Raw genomic sequence first — 14,462 nt, 5'->3', positions numbered from 1 at the left:
GAGAAACAGCCTACAGTATGGAAGAAAATATTTGCAAATCATTATCTGTTAAGGGTTTACTGTGCACAATAAAGAAAGAGTTCCCATAACTCAACAACACAAAGACAAAAACCCAAATTAAAAATGGGCAAAGGTCAGGGGCCCCTGGGTGGCTTGGTCTGTTATGTGTCTGATTTCAGCTCAAGTCATGATCTCACGGTTCGTGAGTTAAAGCCCTGCATCAGGCTCCGTGCTGACAGCTCAGAGCCTGAAGCCTGCTTCAGATTCTGTGTCTCCTTCTTTCTCTGCCCCTCCCCTGCTCTCTCTCAAAAACAAATAAAAACATTAAAAAAATTTTTTTTAGTGGGCTAAGGTCTAGAATAGATATTTCTCCTGACATAAAAATGGGCACAAAACACATGAAAAGCATGAGTCACTTGGGAAACGCAAGTCAAACTCACAATGAAATACCATTTCACACCTACGAAGATGGCTGTGATAAAACAAAACAAAGCAAAAATAACAAGTGTTGGTGAGGATGTGGAGAGAACTTGGAACCCTTGTGCCGTGCCGCTGGGAGTGTCAAATGTGGAAAACAGTTTGGTAGTTCTTTAAAAAGTTAAACAATTACTGTATGAGCCAGCAATTCCACTCCTGGACATATTACTTTAAAGAACTGAAAACAGGAACTCTGATACGTGTTTGCCAATGTTCCCTGCAGCATTATTCACAATAGTCAGAAGGTGGAAACAACCGCACATGTCCACCGAGAGATGAATGGATAAATCAAATGTGGCACACACAGACAAAGGAATATTCTCCAGACAAAAAAGGAACGAAGTCTGACACATGCTATCAGATGTGTTATCACAACAGAGTGGAATCCTGAAAAATTAGGCAAGGTAAAATAAGCCAGACATAAAAAAACAAGGACTGCAGGGTTCCCTTTATACGATGGAAACACATAGAGACGGAAAGTAGATCGGAGGCTCTTAGCAGGTTATAGGACGGGAGGAGGGAACAGGGAGTTCCTGTTTAATGGGCAAAGAGTTTCTGATGGGAGTGATGGAAAATTTGGAAATAGTCACGAAGGCTGTACGTGAATGCAATTAAATCACTGAATTGTATACCTTGAAAAGGTCAAAATGGCACATTAAAATTTATTGAGGGCCACAAAAAGAACACAATAATATGTAATTCAGAAAACATTTCCGTCACGGTGGAAATGTAGGTGCCAGTGGCCATGTCGGGAGGTGAGATTCTTTGGGGCAGGCCTGTCACGCAAACATGACGCCCTCCGGTCCCTGCTGGGGGACCCCCAGAGCTGGACCAGACCTGGGATCCGTACGGTGCTCTGGCCCACGCTGAGCCCAGCTCTTCCTCTGTTACCTGTTTCCCAGCTAAATGACCTTCACCCTTTGAACTCACCTGGGGAAGATACACTCAAAGGAAAGTTCATCTTGAAAATCAGAGCAAAGGGAGCAGGATGAGGCTGTCCACCGGCTCTGAAGAACTGGTTTACTCAGCGAGGCTCTCCTGGCCACCTACCGTGAACTAAACATTCTGCCTTGGTCTCTCAGAGGCCCGTGGCTCTAGTGGTCAGGCCGCACTGATGCCTCCTAGCGAGCCGGGCACCCCGGTCAAGGCTGGGCTTCTGCGACCCATGCGGGGCTGCACGAAACCCCAAACTCTACTACAAACTGACAAGTGGTAGGCCTGTTCCACAGACTTAGACATTCAAGTGTCTTTCACGACGCTCCCTGATTAAATGAGTGTTTGGGTGAGGCGTGTGTAAACGTCCCTTTGGTACAAGCACTAGCCAGACAGTTCTACCCACAGAACTCCAGTGTTGTTGACATTTACCATCAACAAATGAACTGGAGTTCAAAAGGAAGGACAAAAATACCACGTCTGCCTTTGAAGCTGCCGTCTCTGCGTAGAGGGGGCACGTTCAGCCTTCCCAAAAGGACCCCCCAGCGTTCTGTCAAGATGGAGGCACCAATAGTCAAATTCTAGAAACAAACCTACTTTGCAGTTCGGGTTCATTCTGAAAAACAGAGGAAGCAGCCCTTGTTCCTTCACTTTTAATAGCTCGGGTTGTCATGCCAACTAGCGTGGCTGCTTCAACTGAAGGGGAAGAAGGAAGGGTTCCTTCCTACACAATCTTTCAGTGGGGCTCGCAATTAGTCTTCTAAAAACATGAAACTCGTGGTGCTGGAGATATGGTAAACACCGTGCTCATATTTAAGCCTGTCCCAACAAGGATTGAGACACCTCTGGTTTGTATTGCTCTGCTCCAGGCTCCTGCCCGGTATCTGGCTGCACGCCGCCCTGAAAGACAGCCAGGCGTCCCGTGGGCATATACACAGAGGCGGCCCATCTGGAGATGGGAGGGGAGCCTTCCATCTTAAAGAAACACAACTGAAGAAAGAGAGACAAACCTGGTTTTCTGGTGAAGGTGGCTCTGCTCTCGCTGAAGGCACCGTTCCTAAAAGGCTGAGTCCACATAGTGCTGCACGACACACAAAAGGTGTTGGTGACAGGGACAGAAAGGTGGAAAGTGCACCAGGCACCACGGCAGAGGGACCCCCTCGGTGCAGGGGTGCCGAGAGCCCAGGTCAGTGGCAGGGGCGAGCCGGAGGAAGGCAAACGTGCCGTGTCCTGACGTGCAGTGCTGATGCTGACTGGGGACAAGAGAAGGGCCTGCTCCCAGACCAGCCAGAGGGTGGCGTGGCCGGATCCCATCAGCGAGGGGCACAGGCGGTCTGTCCCAAGACGTCAGGGTCTCACAACCCAGCCCCACGCTTCCTGCCTGGTGTCCTCTCCTCCTGCTCCTCCACGAGAGCGAGCCCTTGTCTCCGGCATCCTCAGGCCTCACGCCCTCGCACCCCCTGGGTCCTGAGGATGAGGGCGTCTCTCCGCTCTGAGACTTTAGTTCCTAGCAGTCTTTGAAGGGCCAATTCAGGAACCAGCCATTCCTCCTCTCGCCCCGGCCCCCCACCTACAAACGCTGCGGCAGCCTGCTGGGTCTGTGCACCTGTGCTTAGCATGCCTGGAGCTAATCAGTCTTCTCTAATCAGTGTCGTTTTGTGTCTTTCTATTTGATCTCCCTAACTCGTTTCTGGAAGTTTCTGGAAGCCAAAAGACCCTTCTCTGTACACTTTGTTGTTTCCCCTGTGCCAGGAAACTCCTGAGCATACGGTGGTGGGGACGGCACAGAGGCACACAGTGGCCAGGTGACAAGCTCCAGTGCTGGGCTCTGTCCTGAGTACCGTACAGGGTTTGGCAAATGAGCCTCACAACTACCTGAGAGAGGTCTGATTATGAGCCCTATTTTACAGAAGGAAAAACCAAGGCATACGAGGTCAATGACTTGCCAGGATCACACAACTGGTAAGTTTGGCAGAACCCAAACCTGGGCTCCTGGACCCAAGGGCCTAGGCCTGGGACACACTAGGTTGCTGGCTGGGTTTGGGGGCTGAGAAGACAAAGACGGGGTGGGGAGCCAATGGAGGGGAGAAAAATTAGTGGGAATATCTACAGTAAACACATGCGATCCTATCCCTTTCCTTGGAAACGTACATTACATAAACGTACATGCATTTATTCATAAAGAGATACATGAAAGATGGTCTCTACAACATCGATGGGTAGTCAGCTGTCTCAGGAGGGTGGGGCTTTAGGAGTTTTATTTCGTTTCTCATATTTTCTGTACAGCTGGAGTTTCAAGGAGTCTGTAAGGTGCCGCATATTGCAAAAATGGTAACTAATGAAGTCAATTATGGGAGGAAAAGGAAAACAAAACGAAAGAAAAAAGAGGAAGGGATGGGAAGAGCCGTCACATGTTTCTGACCGGAAGGGTGGCATGCCACTCCTGTGTCTGGATCACCTTGGTGACAATGCAAGAGGTGAAGGCAGTATAGACATACTATTCTACCATGATGAACGATAGCAATGACAGTCACTACCACTCGTGGGAACCGAAGGGGTAGTACAGGAAATTTAAACCCCAGCTACTCCCCCAGCAGCGCGCCTCACCAGAGTCAAATACCCATCAACAGATGAACAATGAACGGACTGTGGTACGTCTACACGACGTAACATCACCAACCACGAAAAGGAAAGAAGTACTGATACGGGCTGCAGCATGGGTGCCCGTGAAAACACTGTGCTAAGTGAGAGAAGCCAGACTCAACAGGTCACTTACTAGATGATTCTGTTTATAGGAAATACCCAAAATAGGTAAATCCATAGAGTCAGAAAGCATATTCGTAGTTGGCAAGGACTGGGGTGGAGGGAAGGGGGGATGGGGGACAAGTGCTTCTGGAATGAGGTTTCCTTTTAGGAAAATGTTTTGGAATTTGATAGAGGTGATGCCTACACAACAGGGGAATGTACTGAGCACCCCTAAATCGTACGCTTTAAAATGGTTAAATTTATGTTCCATGAATCTACCTCAATTAAAAGACAGTCCAGTTAGCCTTTTAACCTAAAGCTCCAATAAAATGGAAGGACTGATGGGAAGGAAGGAAGGAATGAAGGAAGGACGGACGGACGGACAGATGGATGGAAGGAGAAAGAAAGAAAGAAAGAAAGAAAGAAAGAAAGAAAGAAAGAAAGAAAGAAAGAAAAAAAGAAAGAAAGAAAGAAAGAAAGAAAAGAAAAGAAAGAAAAGAAAAGAAAAGAAAAGAAAGAAAGAAATCCCAGCAAATGAAGGAAGCAGGAAACTCCACAGAACACATGGCCTGGGGCCGGAGGAGAGAGGGTCCCGGCCCAGCTGACCTTGGACTGTAACTGAGCACCTAAATGCCACCACCTCCATTTTTCAGGAGCTTTCACCTTTCTCCTACGACACCTCCTGTTTCAGCTAAAACATATGAGACCACAGGGTCATCAAATATTTGCTGGGGGGAAGCTTCACTGGCAAAACTAAGCAGAAACAGCAAGAAAGGCTGAAACACGTGTTCGAATGCTTTGCTGCTGGAGGCGGACCCTGCAGGGAGCCCCCCCCAGCATCAGCCCCACCACATGGCAGCTGCCTGCTGCTTGGCTACTGCCCCCAAGGCTGGGAGCCACTCACAGGCAGGGGACGCATCTCGTGCATGGCTGTGTCCAGGCCTTCATCACAGCCCCTGGCTCAGAACAGGGGCCTGCATATACCTGTGTTAAAGAAATAAATGTCCTCCATCTTATGTATCTCATCACTTGATTTATATATTTTTTAGAAGGTTTTATTTTTATGTATTTGAGAGAGAGAGAAAGAGTGCACGAAAGTGCATGCAAGCAGGGGAGGGGCAGGGGGGAGAGAGAGAGAGGGAAGGAGAGAGGGAGGGAGAACCCCAAGTAGGTTCCACACTCAGCATGAGACTGGTGCGGGGCTCCATCTCACGAACCACAAGATCATGACCTGAGCCAAAATCAAGGGTCAGACGCTCAACCTACTGAGGCACCCTGATTTATATTTTTAATAGATAGAACACAGATATGGTATAAAATCCAAGGGCCTCCAAGGAATATAATGGTGGTAAATTTCCCTTTCTCCCACCCTAGGGCTCCCTCACCTATGAGGCAACCTCTGACACTGTCCCTATCATTTTAAATGTGACAAGTGTGGTGAAATTCTGAATTGCAAGAGCTCCGGCAACCAGACTACCTAGTGACTCGGGCATCGGGTCATCAGCACAAGATGGAAGCCACATGTGACACCAGGATGAAAGTCATCGGAGTGAAAACAAGGTCCCAGTATTCCGTGCTGGGAGGAGGCACATGCCAGGCTTGCAGAGGAACGCTGCTAAGGTGACAGCCATCCCCCCAGAGTCATTCATGGCATGTCGGGAAGTCCGGGGACAGGGGCCATCCAGCCAACCACCTCCAGCTCCTCACACCTGTTTCTGACACTGGCGATTTCAAGCTGAGGCAAGGCCACAGTGCCACATGACGGGACGCAAGTAGACATGCGGACCGCAACCACCCTCGGACCCAGAGAGATGCTTTAGTGGCCTGTCTAGAGGAAAAACGTTCACCTTAAAAGAACTCAACTGTGAGCCGGGTGGCACTGACCCCACGGACAGGCTCCACGGTGGACATGGCAGATAGGAACCGAGCCGGCCAGGAGAAGAGGAGCCCGGGAAATCAAAGCCCCCAGGGTGGCAAAGAATCTGGGCAGAGTCCCCAGGGGCGAACCGCGTGCTACAGGAACATCTGGACACACTGAGCCCCCGGGCTGTGAGGGGCTTTTTTAGAAGACTGAGTAACCAGTGCCCTGTATAGTCACCAAACCAAAGCCTAAAAAAAGATCCGAGCAACGCAGGCTCATCTGTTCTCCAAGGCTCCTGCCTAATGTGGCGAAGCACCGGCGAGAGGGTGAGCCGGGTGCTTATCTGATTTCAGCCAATCTGTTACTGTATTTCATTCCCTGTCCTCGTGCCCGAAGGCTGTTGCAATGTGTATAAATTTAGAAAGAAAAAGATAAATAACATGGAAAAGTCCATTTTAACAAAAATGAGTTGTTTTCTTTCTTTTCTTTCTTCTTACTCTGCTAAAGAAAAGACAAAACGATCGTGTTACTGATCTAGCCCTTACCGTGGTGGAATTTGGTAGTCCGGGCAGCAACTCAATAATGCATGACCGCAGCCCAAGATTAACTAGCCTCTTCTGAAATTGTGAAATAGTCAAGCCTCCATCCCAAATATTTTTTAGAAGCTGAAGGAACAAAACAACAGTACTTCGCCCAAGATCTGTAATCAACCAGAGTCTCGCCTGATCAAGCTAAAATCTCTAAACGAAGACCGTGTTTATTTACACGATCGCGTATTTAAGCTCACCGGATACTACCTTCCCCCAGGAGTTAGGCGTCGATGCTTTAAATAAGGTAAAACCTTTATAAGCACATTAGTATCATGGACAGGAGGTTTGGGGTGATGGGGGAAATCACCCTGAAAGAGAAACTTCTTGACACACGCTCGCCTTCCCTCACACGCAAATTCACAGCCACTGGGTTTATAGACCGAGGTAGGAAGGCACCACCGGCAGATTCTATGAGCTAATCATATAGCCCAATTCCCACTTCACAGAGCTAAGCGATGGGGCCACAGTCACGTGGCTACCAGGGCCTGCGGGGTCAAGACCGGGACCCACAGCCCCTCCCCAGGCTTATTCTGCTGGCACTGCTCCCCACCGGAAAGTACCAGACTCCAGCACTATACCTCCGACAGCATCTCATACTGGCCTCTTCTTCCAAGGGCAATGGTCAGTAAATCGTAGACCACAGATGCGCTCTGCAGGCTGATGAGGCGGTCACTCTTGTGCTCGGGGATCCGGCTCAGCACAGCGTCCCGGTTGGCCTGAAAACAAAACAGAAGAGAGAAGCAGATGGTGAGCCAGGCCACGCACACAGCCAGCATTTTGTGTAGAGGAGCCATCTTGGCCCTCCTGCCCCAAACAGCTTGCCGGGGGCCTGGAGACAGGGGAAAGAAGGAGCACGGGGCTTGTCACCTTGGCTTGTTTATTCCAGTTCCCCAGAGCACTGCAGCACATGGTACAGGGTATTACCCCAACACGAAGGGCCGGAGGTATGGTTCTACAGGATGCTTGGTACCTGTCAGCAGGCATTTGCGGGAAGCTCTGGGGGCCGAGGGGAAGCGGGGTGGGTTCTCCCGGGCTCGGGCTCACACCAGGCTTGCTGCACACAAGGCCAGGGCTCTGGGGCAGCAGAATGACCCATCAGGGGCAGCCCTGCTGTGCCTCGCCTGCGGGCCCTGCTTCTGCTCTACATTAAAGAGTGGGAAGGAAATCCCCGGCCCCACATTGCCATCATCAAATGGTGCCATTACGTTCCGTCCATCCTGTGGAGACACGTGCTGCTTTTCCTCCGTCGCTAAAGCAACATTCAAATCCCTATAGAGCACCTTCACCAGAACAGACTGCAAAGACTAATACAATCTTGTTAAGGGAAGCACAAAACAGCTGTATCAGAGAAAGCAGGAAGCAAACAGATTTTTGTCTTAAAAGATATTGCCGAGGACCCGAGAGATCATCCTGCCTATTTCCCATCGCCGCTGCCGCCTGGCACAGAAATACAGCAGGCACATTCAAGCTTATTAATCTCATCTATCTAGAAATCAAATGCTCTTTATAACTTGTTCTCATTACTTTTGAAATTTAATTTCTCTACAGATTCTCCAGATATATCCCATGTATTAGGGACACTACCTACTCTAACCATTTTCCTTTTCTCCCTCATAGGGAGCTCACAATCAACTAAGTTAGATTTTGCCTGTCTTTGTTCCCCTGCTAATTAACAGAAGTCTCCAGATCTCGCCATCCCTAAGAGGACAGAAGGGGCCTGTGGGTTTTTCCTGCCAAGGGGTGCACGCCTGTCCAGGGAGGCTGATGGCCATCTCCCTGCCTGACATTCGGAATGGCTGCGCACACACCTTCTCTCTCACTAATGAGCCAAAATGCCTTCTCTGTGTGTGTGAGTCCAAGGCGTTCACTTTCAGCCACCCATCAGTTCTTACTCACTCGAAGACTCCTTGCTCTTAAATGTCAAAGACACATAAGAATATATAAGACAGACCACTTCCTACAAAGTGAGTCATCTCTTATGGATACAAGCCTGCTTTTGAAGATTTCATTCTAAGGTTTTCTTGTTAGGAGTGTCTTCGAGCCAAGAAAAAAGGCTCTGAGGGAAATAGGACCTGCGGTAAAGGGTCTCATTTTATTTACTTGCCATAAATGTCCCATATTGAGACCAAAGCCTGGAAGAGAACAAAGCAAAGCAAAACAAACCAAAATACTACTTAGGAGAGATTTTCAAGTTATGCCAAGCATACATTTTTCTTTTAATCCTTAGAGAAAATCTATCGACATTTTTTGATTAAAACCTCAAACAGATCCACAAATAAAAAATACTGCAGAACACCATGTCAGTGGTAGTTGTGCAAATGTGGTTCTGACGATCCTTTTCTCCTGGGGAAACTTAATTTGACCTGAGGTGAGAAAGCAGTATAATTCCAAACTTTCTTGCAGGCAGAGAGACTATGGACAGATTGACGTTTCTAAGTTAAAGTCAGAACCAACAAAGAATACGATTTTCTCAGACACCAAAAAACACACAGCAATTCTCAACTGGTCCTGAAATTGAGCACATGAATTTTCTGTCTAAAAACTGAAAAATCAAGAAGTCAAGGAACATGAAAAAAGGCCTCCAAAGGCAACTTAACTTGAGACTTCTACCTACATAATTATGGAATGACTTACAGGGAGAACACAGTCATTTTGGTTGGAAACCCAGACCTTCATATTTACTGATGATGTCACTAGATTTCACCATCCTCTGAAGAGACTTTCCAGAAATTAAATACCACAGAGCCAAACCTGACGGTCTCAAAGGGATCTCAGTTTTGAGTATTATTAGTTTCTATCATTTCAATTAAGGAGCAGGAAAGTTGGAGACATCATTCCCAAGACGTCTCCACTTAGCGCAAGCATTTGAGAGATGTGCCTATGTTTTCCAAATTCTAAACTGGAACGCACAATCTGACCACAGAACGCCGTATTTTCATTTTTTTTTTTTAGAATGCCATATTTTCAATCAGAACTGTCCAAGAAATCTAACATGTGTGGTCACCACTCTTTCCGATCTTTTACAATGTCACCAACCAAGTCTGCCCGAAGGAGACTAACCACCAGGTTGTGGAGAGCCCAGCTTAGAATGAGGGCATGAGAGTTAGAAGGCCACCAGGAGCCGGCCCCCCACCAAAGCACTGATGACGAAGCACGGGGAGACTGGCTCATTCGAAAAACAGTATCCGAATGCCACAGAGTGCCAGCCTGTGCGCATATATGCCTTCCCAGATCGTGCCAAGGCAGAATAGGGAATGCAAATGACACCGTTCTAAGTTACCAGCTGACAGTCAAGGAAAGATGAGTCAAGGGGGCAACCTGTTTCCTTCAGAGGAAGGAAGGCCAATGACGTCAAAGAGGTTCCAAATAAAAAGCAGTGGTAACTCAAGCAGTCTTGCTCTTGTAAACATCTCTGAGCCATTTTGCCGAACAAGGAGCCCCAACGCTAAAAACTAAGGCAAGGAGGCTAGCTTCCCTGACTAATCCCAGCCTCTCTCAAGCCTCCTTCACTCAGCAGAGGGCCATTCTGCCTGTGTTCCATTTCTAAGTCTTGTTCAGCTGAGTCCGTTTCACGCCTCCATTTAAACCGCACACTTGGGGAAGAAGGAAACCAACTTCTCTTGCCTCAGTTTCAATTCCTTTTCCACCTGGCTGCCTGGTGAGGAGTGAGACACGAGAGGGAGGATGCAGCCTAATCTGGAAACAGCAACCGACTACTGCAGGATGCACCCATTTGGCCCGCTCTGGCCCTCATCTACGGAATGACTGATGAGGGGGAGGACATCTAGGTCCTTCCGAATTCCGGGAGCCTCGCCACTCTGCTCAGGTGCTCAGCACACACCATTTAGGTACCAACGTACTGACTACTCTAACACAGCTTGCTTCTCGGAGTTTCAAGCCAGGTGGTCATGCCTAGTGATACACAGAGTAGAAACCCAATAAACGGTGAGTAATGAAATTCTAGATCTAAACTTTGATATCCTGGCCAGATGTTACGAAAACATTTCAAAGGAATCTGATGGCCTGGCAAAAACTCCCGCACAGCAGCAGAGCAAGGTAACAGGAGCGAGCTCTCCCGGCCAGGGACTCTGGAGTGCCTTGGGGAGCAGGCAGGAGACCCATCCAAGGGGCTGAGTCTGCTCCATCAGGCTCTTGCTATAAAAACCAGAGGTTCAGGGCGCTTGGGTGGCTCAGTTGGTTAAGCGTCTGACTTCAATTCAGGTCATGATCTCACAGTTCGTGGGTTCAAGCCATGCATCGGGCTCTGTGCTTATAAGGCAGAACCTGCTTTGAAGTCTGTGTCTCCCTCCCCCCCCCCCTCTTTCTGTCCCTCCACGACTTATACTCTGTCTTTCTCTCTCAAAAATAAATAAAATGTTTAAAAAAAAAAAAAACACAGAGGTTCGTGTCCACTACAAGTGATTTAGCTCTAAACTCTCCCTCCCCACCCAGTCAGGTTGAAAAGGCTCAAAAAGGTTACCCTCTGGGGGCTTCCTTCCCTTTTTAGGGTGACTTATATGGTCCTTTTAGCTGTAGTTTTCCTTTACACAATTGTGCTAGTGTTCCATCAATATCTGGTGGGCAAATAAATGAACTAGAGGAAGAGAAGCCCCGACTCCAGGCTGACATTAACCTACAAGAGACGTTTCTAACCATTCCAGGAATTAAGAAATATCCCTCTTTTCACACCCCTGTTGTTCTTTCCCCCACCCAGGGGTCCCCTCCAGAAAGTATTCTTCTCCCCAGAAAAATAGCCACCGTAGTGACGGAGTCACTGTATCAAAGACAGGACTGTAGGAACAGGGGAAAGCACAGTGTGAGAACACATCCTACTTACCATTGACTCACTGATCAGCAGTAACAAGAGGGCTTCCTCAGTATTTTCTTGAGGACAAAAAATGCTGTGTAAAGAAAATCAAATTTTATATATAGCAATTTCAAAATAATGAACAGAACTGATTATTAAAAGCTTTTCGATTGTTGGTACAGAATCCACAAAACATACTGTGTCATCTGGACACTTGAATTAATTCGCTTCTTTCTGTGGTAATCTATGGAATTTATACATCTTAACTATGCATTTTCATAGCAGCTAGCAGAGCAAAGTAAAGCTGTAAAAACCATAGTAAAAGCCCAAATAACATATATGCCAATTATAGAGGCAGAAATTCAGATTGTTACAAACTGACGTTAAGTCAGTGATAAAGCTTTCTCCTAAACCCATTATGGGGGTGTAGATGGTAGGTATTTCACTAAGCGGGTTTCTTCTTACCTCTTTCTTGCTAACAGCTGAATCTTATATTGTCCTTTAGACGAAATAAGAGATTGGAAGCAATTTTAGGGTTTGAATCATTTTTAGAATACTGTAAGATTTTGGCGAGCCACCTTAATGAAACACACGTGTTCTATTATGGGGTAGCAGGCAAGAGCCAGCTGCCTTATTAATCGGTTGTATGGAAGTTGGCTGAGCTATAACACCTCGGATTAAAAGAAAAAGATTTTAAGCTCAATGTTGCTCAAGATTAGAGAACAAAAAGCTCCAAACACACCCCCAGTCTCCATTCTGTATAGCCTATGGCCTGTGCTTTGACCGTTTTCAAAGACCCGTAGCATTTTTTCCCCTTTGTTCTAAAAGCTCTAGAGTCCTTTGAGCAGAACTGAAAGTGTTACCACCCATTGAGACAGACTTGACTTTTCACAGAAGGGAAGGAGGGTGCAATAAAAATGAACTTGGTTAAAAAAAAAAAACCCTCCTGGACATTTTGCAGACGGTTAAAAAAGAATAAATCTTCTCAGCAATAACATCACAATCATTTAATTTAAGAGATGGGATGATTCCCCCACCAAAATGGTGGAAAAAATGACCTCCACATCATTATGAATCCTTGTTCTCTCTGAAGTGCTGGCAACTTGGCAACTTTGATAGAGCAATAAAGGACCATGAAGAGCAAGAAAGATAAAGTGTAGGGCCTGGTTCAACCTCCTGTGGATGGTTCCCATTGCTCTTGAGGGCAGAACTTTTATGAAAACACTGGCCTGTAAATAACAAGCAAGATTCTGGGATTTGCAGTGAACTTTCTAAAAGAGGTAGCTTGACGTGAACTGGGTTTTCCAAAGATGGAACCCTTTTTTTCCCCTTTAATTCAGCAATAGAGCCTACATGGGCACCTGGGTGGCTCAGTTGGTTAAGCATCTGACTTTGGCTCAGGTCATGATCTCATGGTTTGTGGGTTCGAGCCCCGTGTCCGGCTCTGTGCTGACAGCTCAGAGCCTGGAGCCTGCTTCGGATTCTGTGTCTCCCTCTCTCTGTCCCTCCCCAGCTCACGCTGTCTCTCCTTCTCTCAAAAATAAATAAACAATAAAAAAATTAATTGAAAAAAAAGACATAGAGCCTACAGGCTTTGAATAGAGAGTGTTCCTGTGTGTGTGAGTGTGTGTGTGCGTGTGTGTGTGAGTGTGTGTGTGTGTGTGTGTCTCCACCCAGCAATCATTTCCTGATATCCTGGCTGGAGCTTACGTACAACTGGGACCTTACAAATAAAGCAGTAATATTAACCTTTTTTTTTTCATGGCTTGCCAGTTCTCCATTGTCCAAACTAATTGAAAAGAAGAGAGAGTCTATGCTAATTGTGACTTAACACCAGCCAATTGAGTCCATGGATAATCCCCAAATTCCATTTGAGCCATCCAGCCTGCTTAAATGCTAAGTTGTGTTATTTTTACCAGAGCTGCTAACAAGTAACACATTAGCTGACTCTAATTCCACTTCCTCTACCCTTCCTTGCGAGGCAGGTGAGATGGGTGTGGGGGGGTAAGAGAAGGAGGAAGGCTAGTCTTAAGGGACATGTTGAAAACTATATACCAGAATGCTCCCGTTCTAATACTTAGGGACTCTCTAGACCCATTTCTGGCCATCCCTCCCCTCTTCTCTGTTGAAGATGTTGAAATTGTGACAGTCTCCTCTGTCTTTAGTGACAATCTCCTGGCGGGGGCCAAGAGCCTCAGAGGAGGGCCTCTGAGCAGCTTGCCTGGAGGTCAGCCCGTGGTGCCCGGGTCTAGGTTGTAGAGTGGGAAAACTGGGGCTCTAGACCCAGAGGACGCTGACTGAAGGGCAGGGTGCTGGATTAAAAGGAACAGGGAGAAAAAAGGGCCCATGGACAGTGAGGACAAGCTTCTTGGGGACAGACTGGTGGCCAGCAGAGGGGGTGTAAGCACAGGGCTGCTGGGTAAGACAGGAGGGCTGCACTGAAGGCCCAGCCATATCACTAACTCACGGGCTGACCTCCAGGCAAGCTGCTCCTTTTCTTACTTTGGATGAAATTTACCAACTCACTGCCTGACTGAACACAAAGGAACAAGGGCGAGAATCTTCACTTATAAATAGTGATCATGACCTTGCCAAGGCTGCCGGATAACAGCCCTTTCTTAAAATTCTCCCAGATAGGTGAAAAATGTCACTGTATACGGTAGGAACCATCATACAAAAGAAATCAATCCAATTTTATCCAACTGCAGTTCATCTTTGGCTATAACACAACTAATGACGAATCGGGTGTCTGGAAATCAATGGTGCCATCTGGGAGTCGAAGCAGACTCTATTTAGGTTCAGAGAGGAGCCTGAGCACCTCCAACCCACAGGAAAGTTGTGTGTAAGTAAAGCCTCCAAGGCCCAGGAATGGTGCCTTTTATTTTGACTATGCCTTGCCTGGTTGTGAAACTACCAGTGAATTCCCAGACAAACAGAGTCTGAACTACAGCCAGTGAAGAAGAGCTAAATAATCAAAGCCAACATGGCTGCAGCTGCACCCCACCCCAAAGCTGCACTGTGAAACATGCTGAGACAGAGAATACACCCA

General features: G+C 47.3%; 1 protein-coding gene across 4 annotated transcripts in view; it reads right to left on the bottom strand.

Moving 5' to 3' along the window:
* Positions 1 to 14,462, bottom strand: part of TTC7B (tetratricopeptide repeat domain 7B) — a 223,343-nt gene that overhangs the window by 118,454 nt on the left and 90,427 nt on the right. For all 4 annotated transcript variants that reach the window (XM_029950403.1, XM_029950404.1, XM_029950406.1 and 1 more), the window contains exons 7-8: positions 11,444 to 11,507; positions 7,185 to 7,322 (exon numbers count right to left, since the gene is read on the bottom strand). In XM_029950403.1, coding sequence (XP_029806263.1) covers positions 7,185 to 7,322; positions 11,444 to 11,507 — 202 coding nt within the window. The remainder of the gene's footprint in view (positions 1 to 7,184; positions 7,323 to 11,443; positions 11,508 to 14,462) is intronic.

Source organism: Suricata suricatta, chromosome 9, assembly GCF_006229205.1.
Source record: "Suricata suricatta isolate VVHF042 chromosome 9, meerkat_22Aug2017_6uvM2_HiC, whole genome shotgun sequence".
NCBI lineage: Eukaryota > Metazoa > Chordata > Mammalia > Carnivora > Herpestidae > Suricata > Suricata suricatta.
Note: the sequence above shows the minus strand (reverse complement) of the source record. Positions and strands in the feature narration are given on the sequence as shown.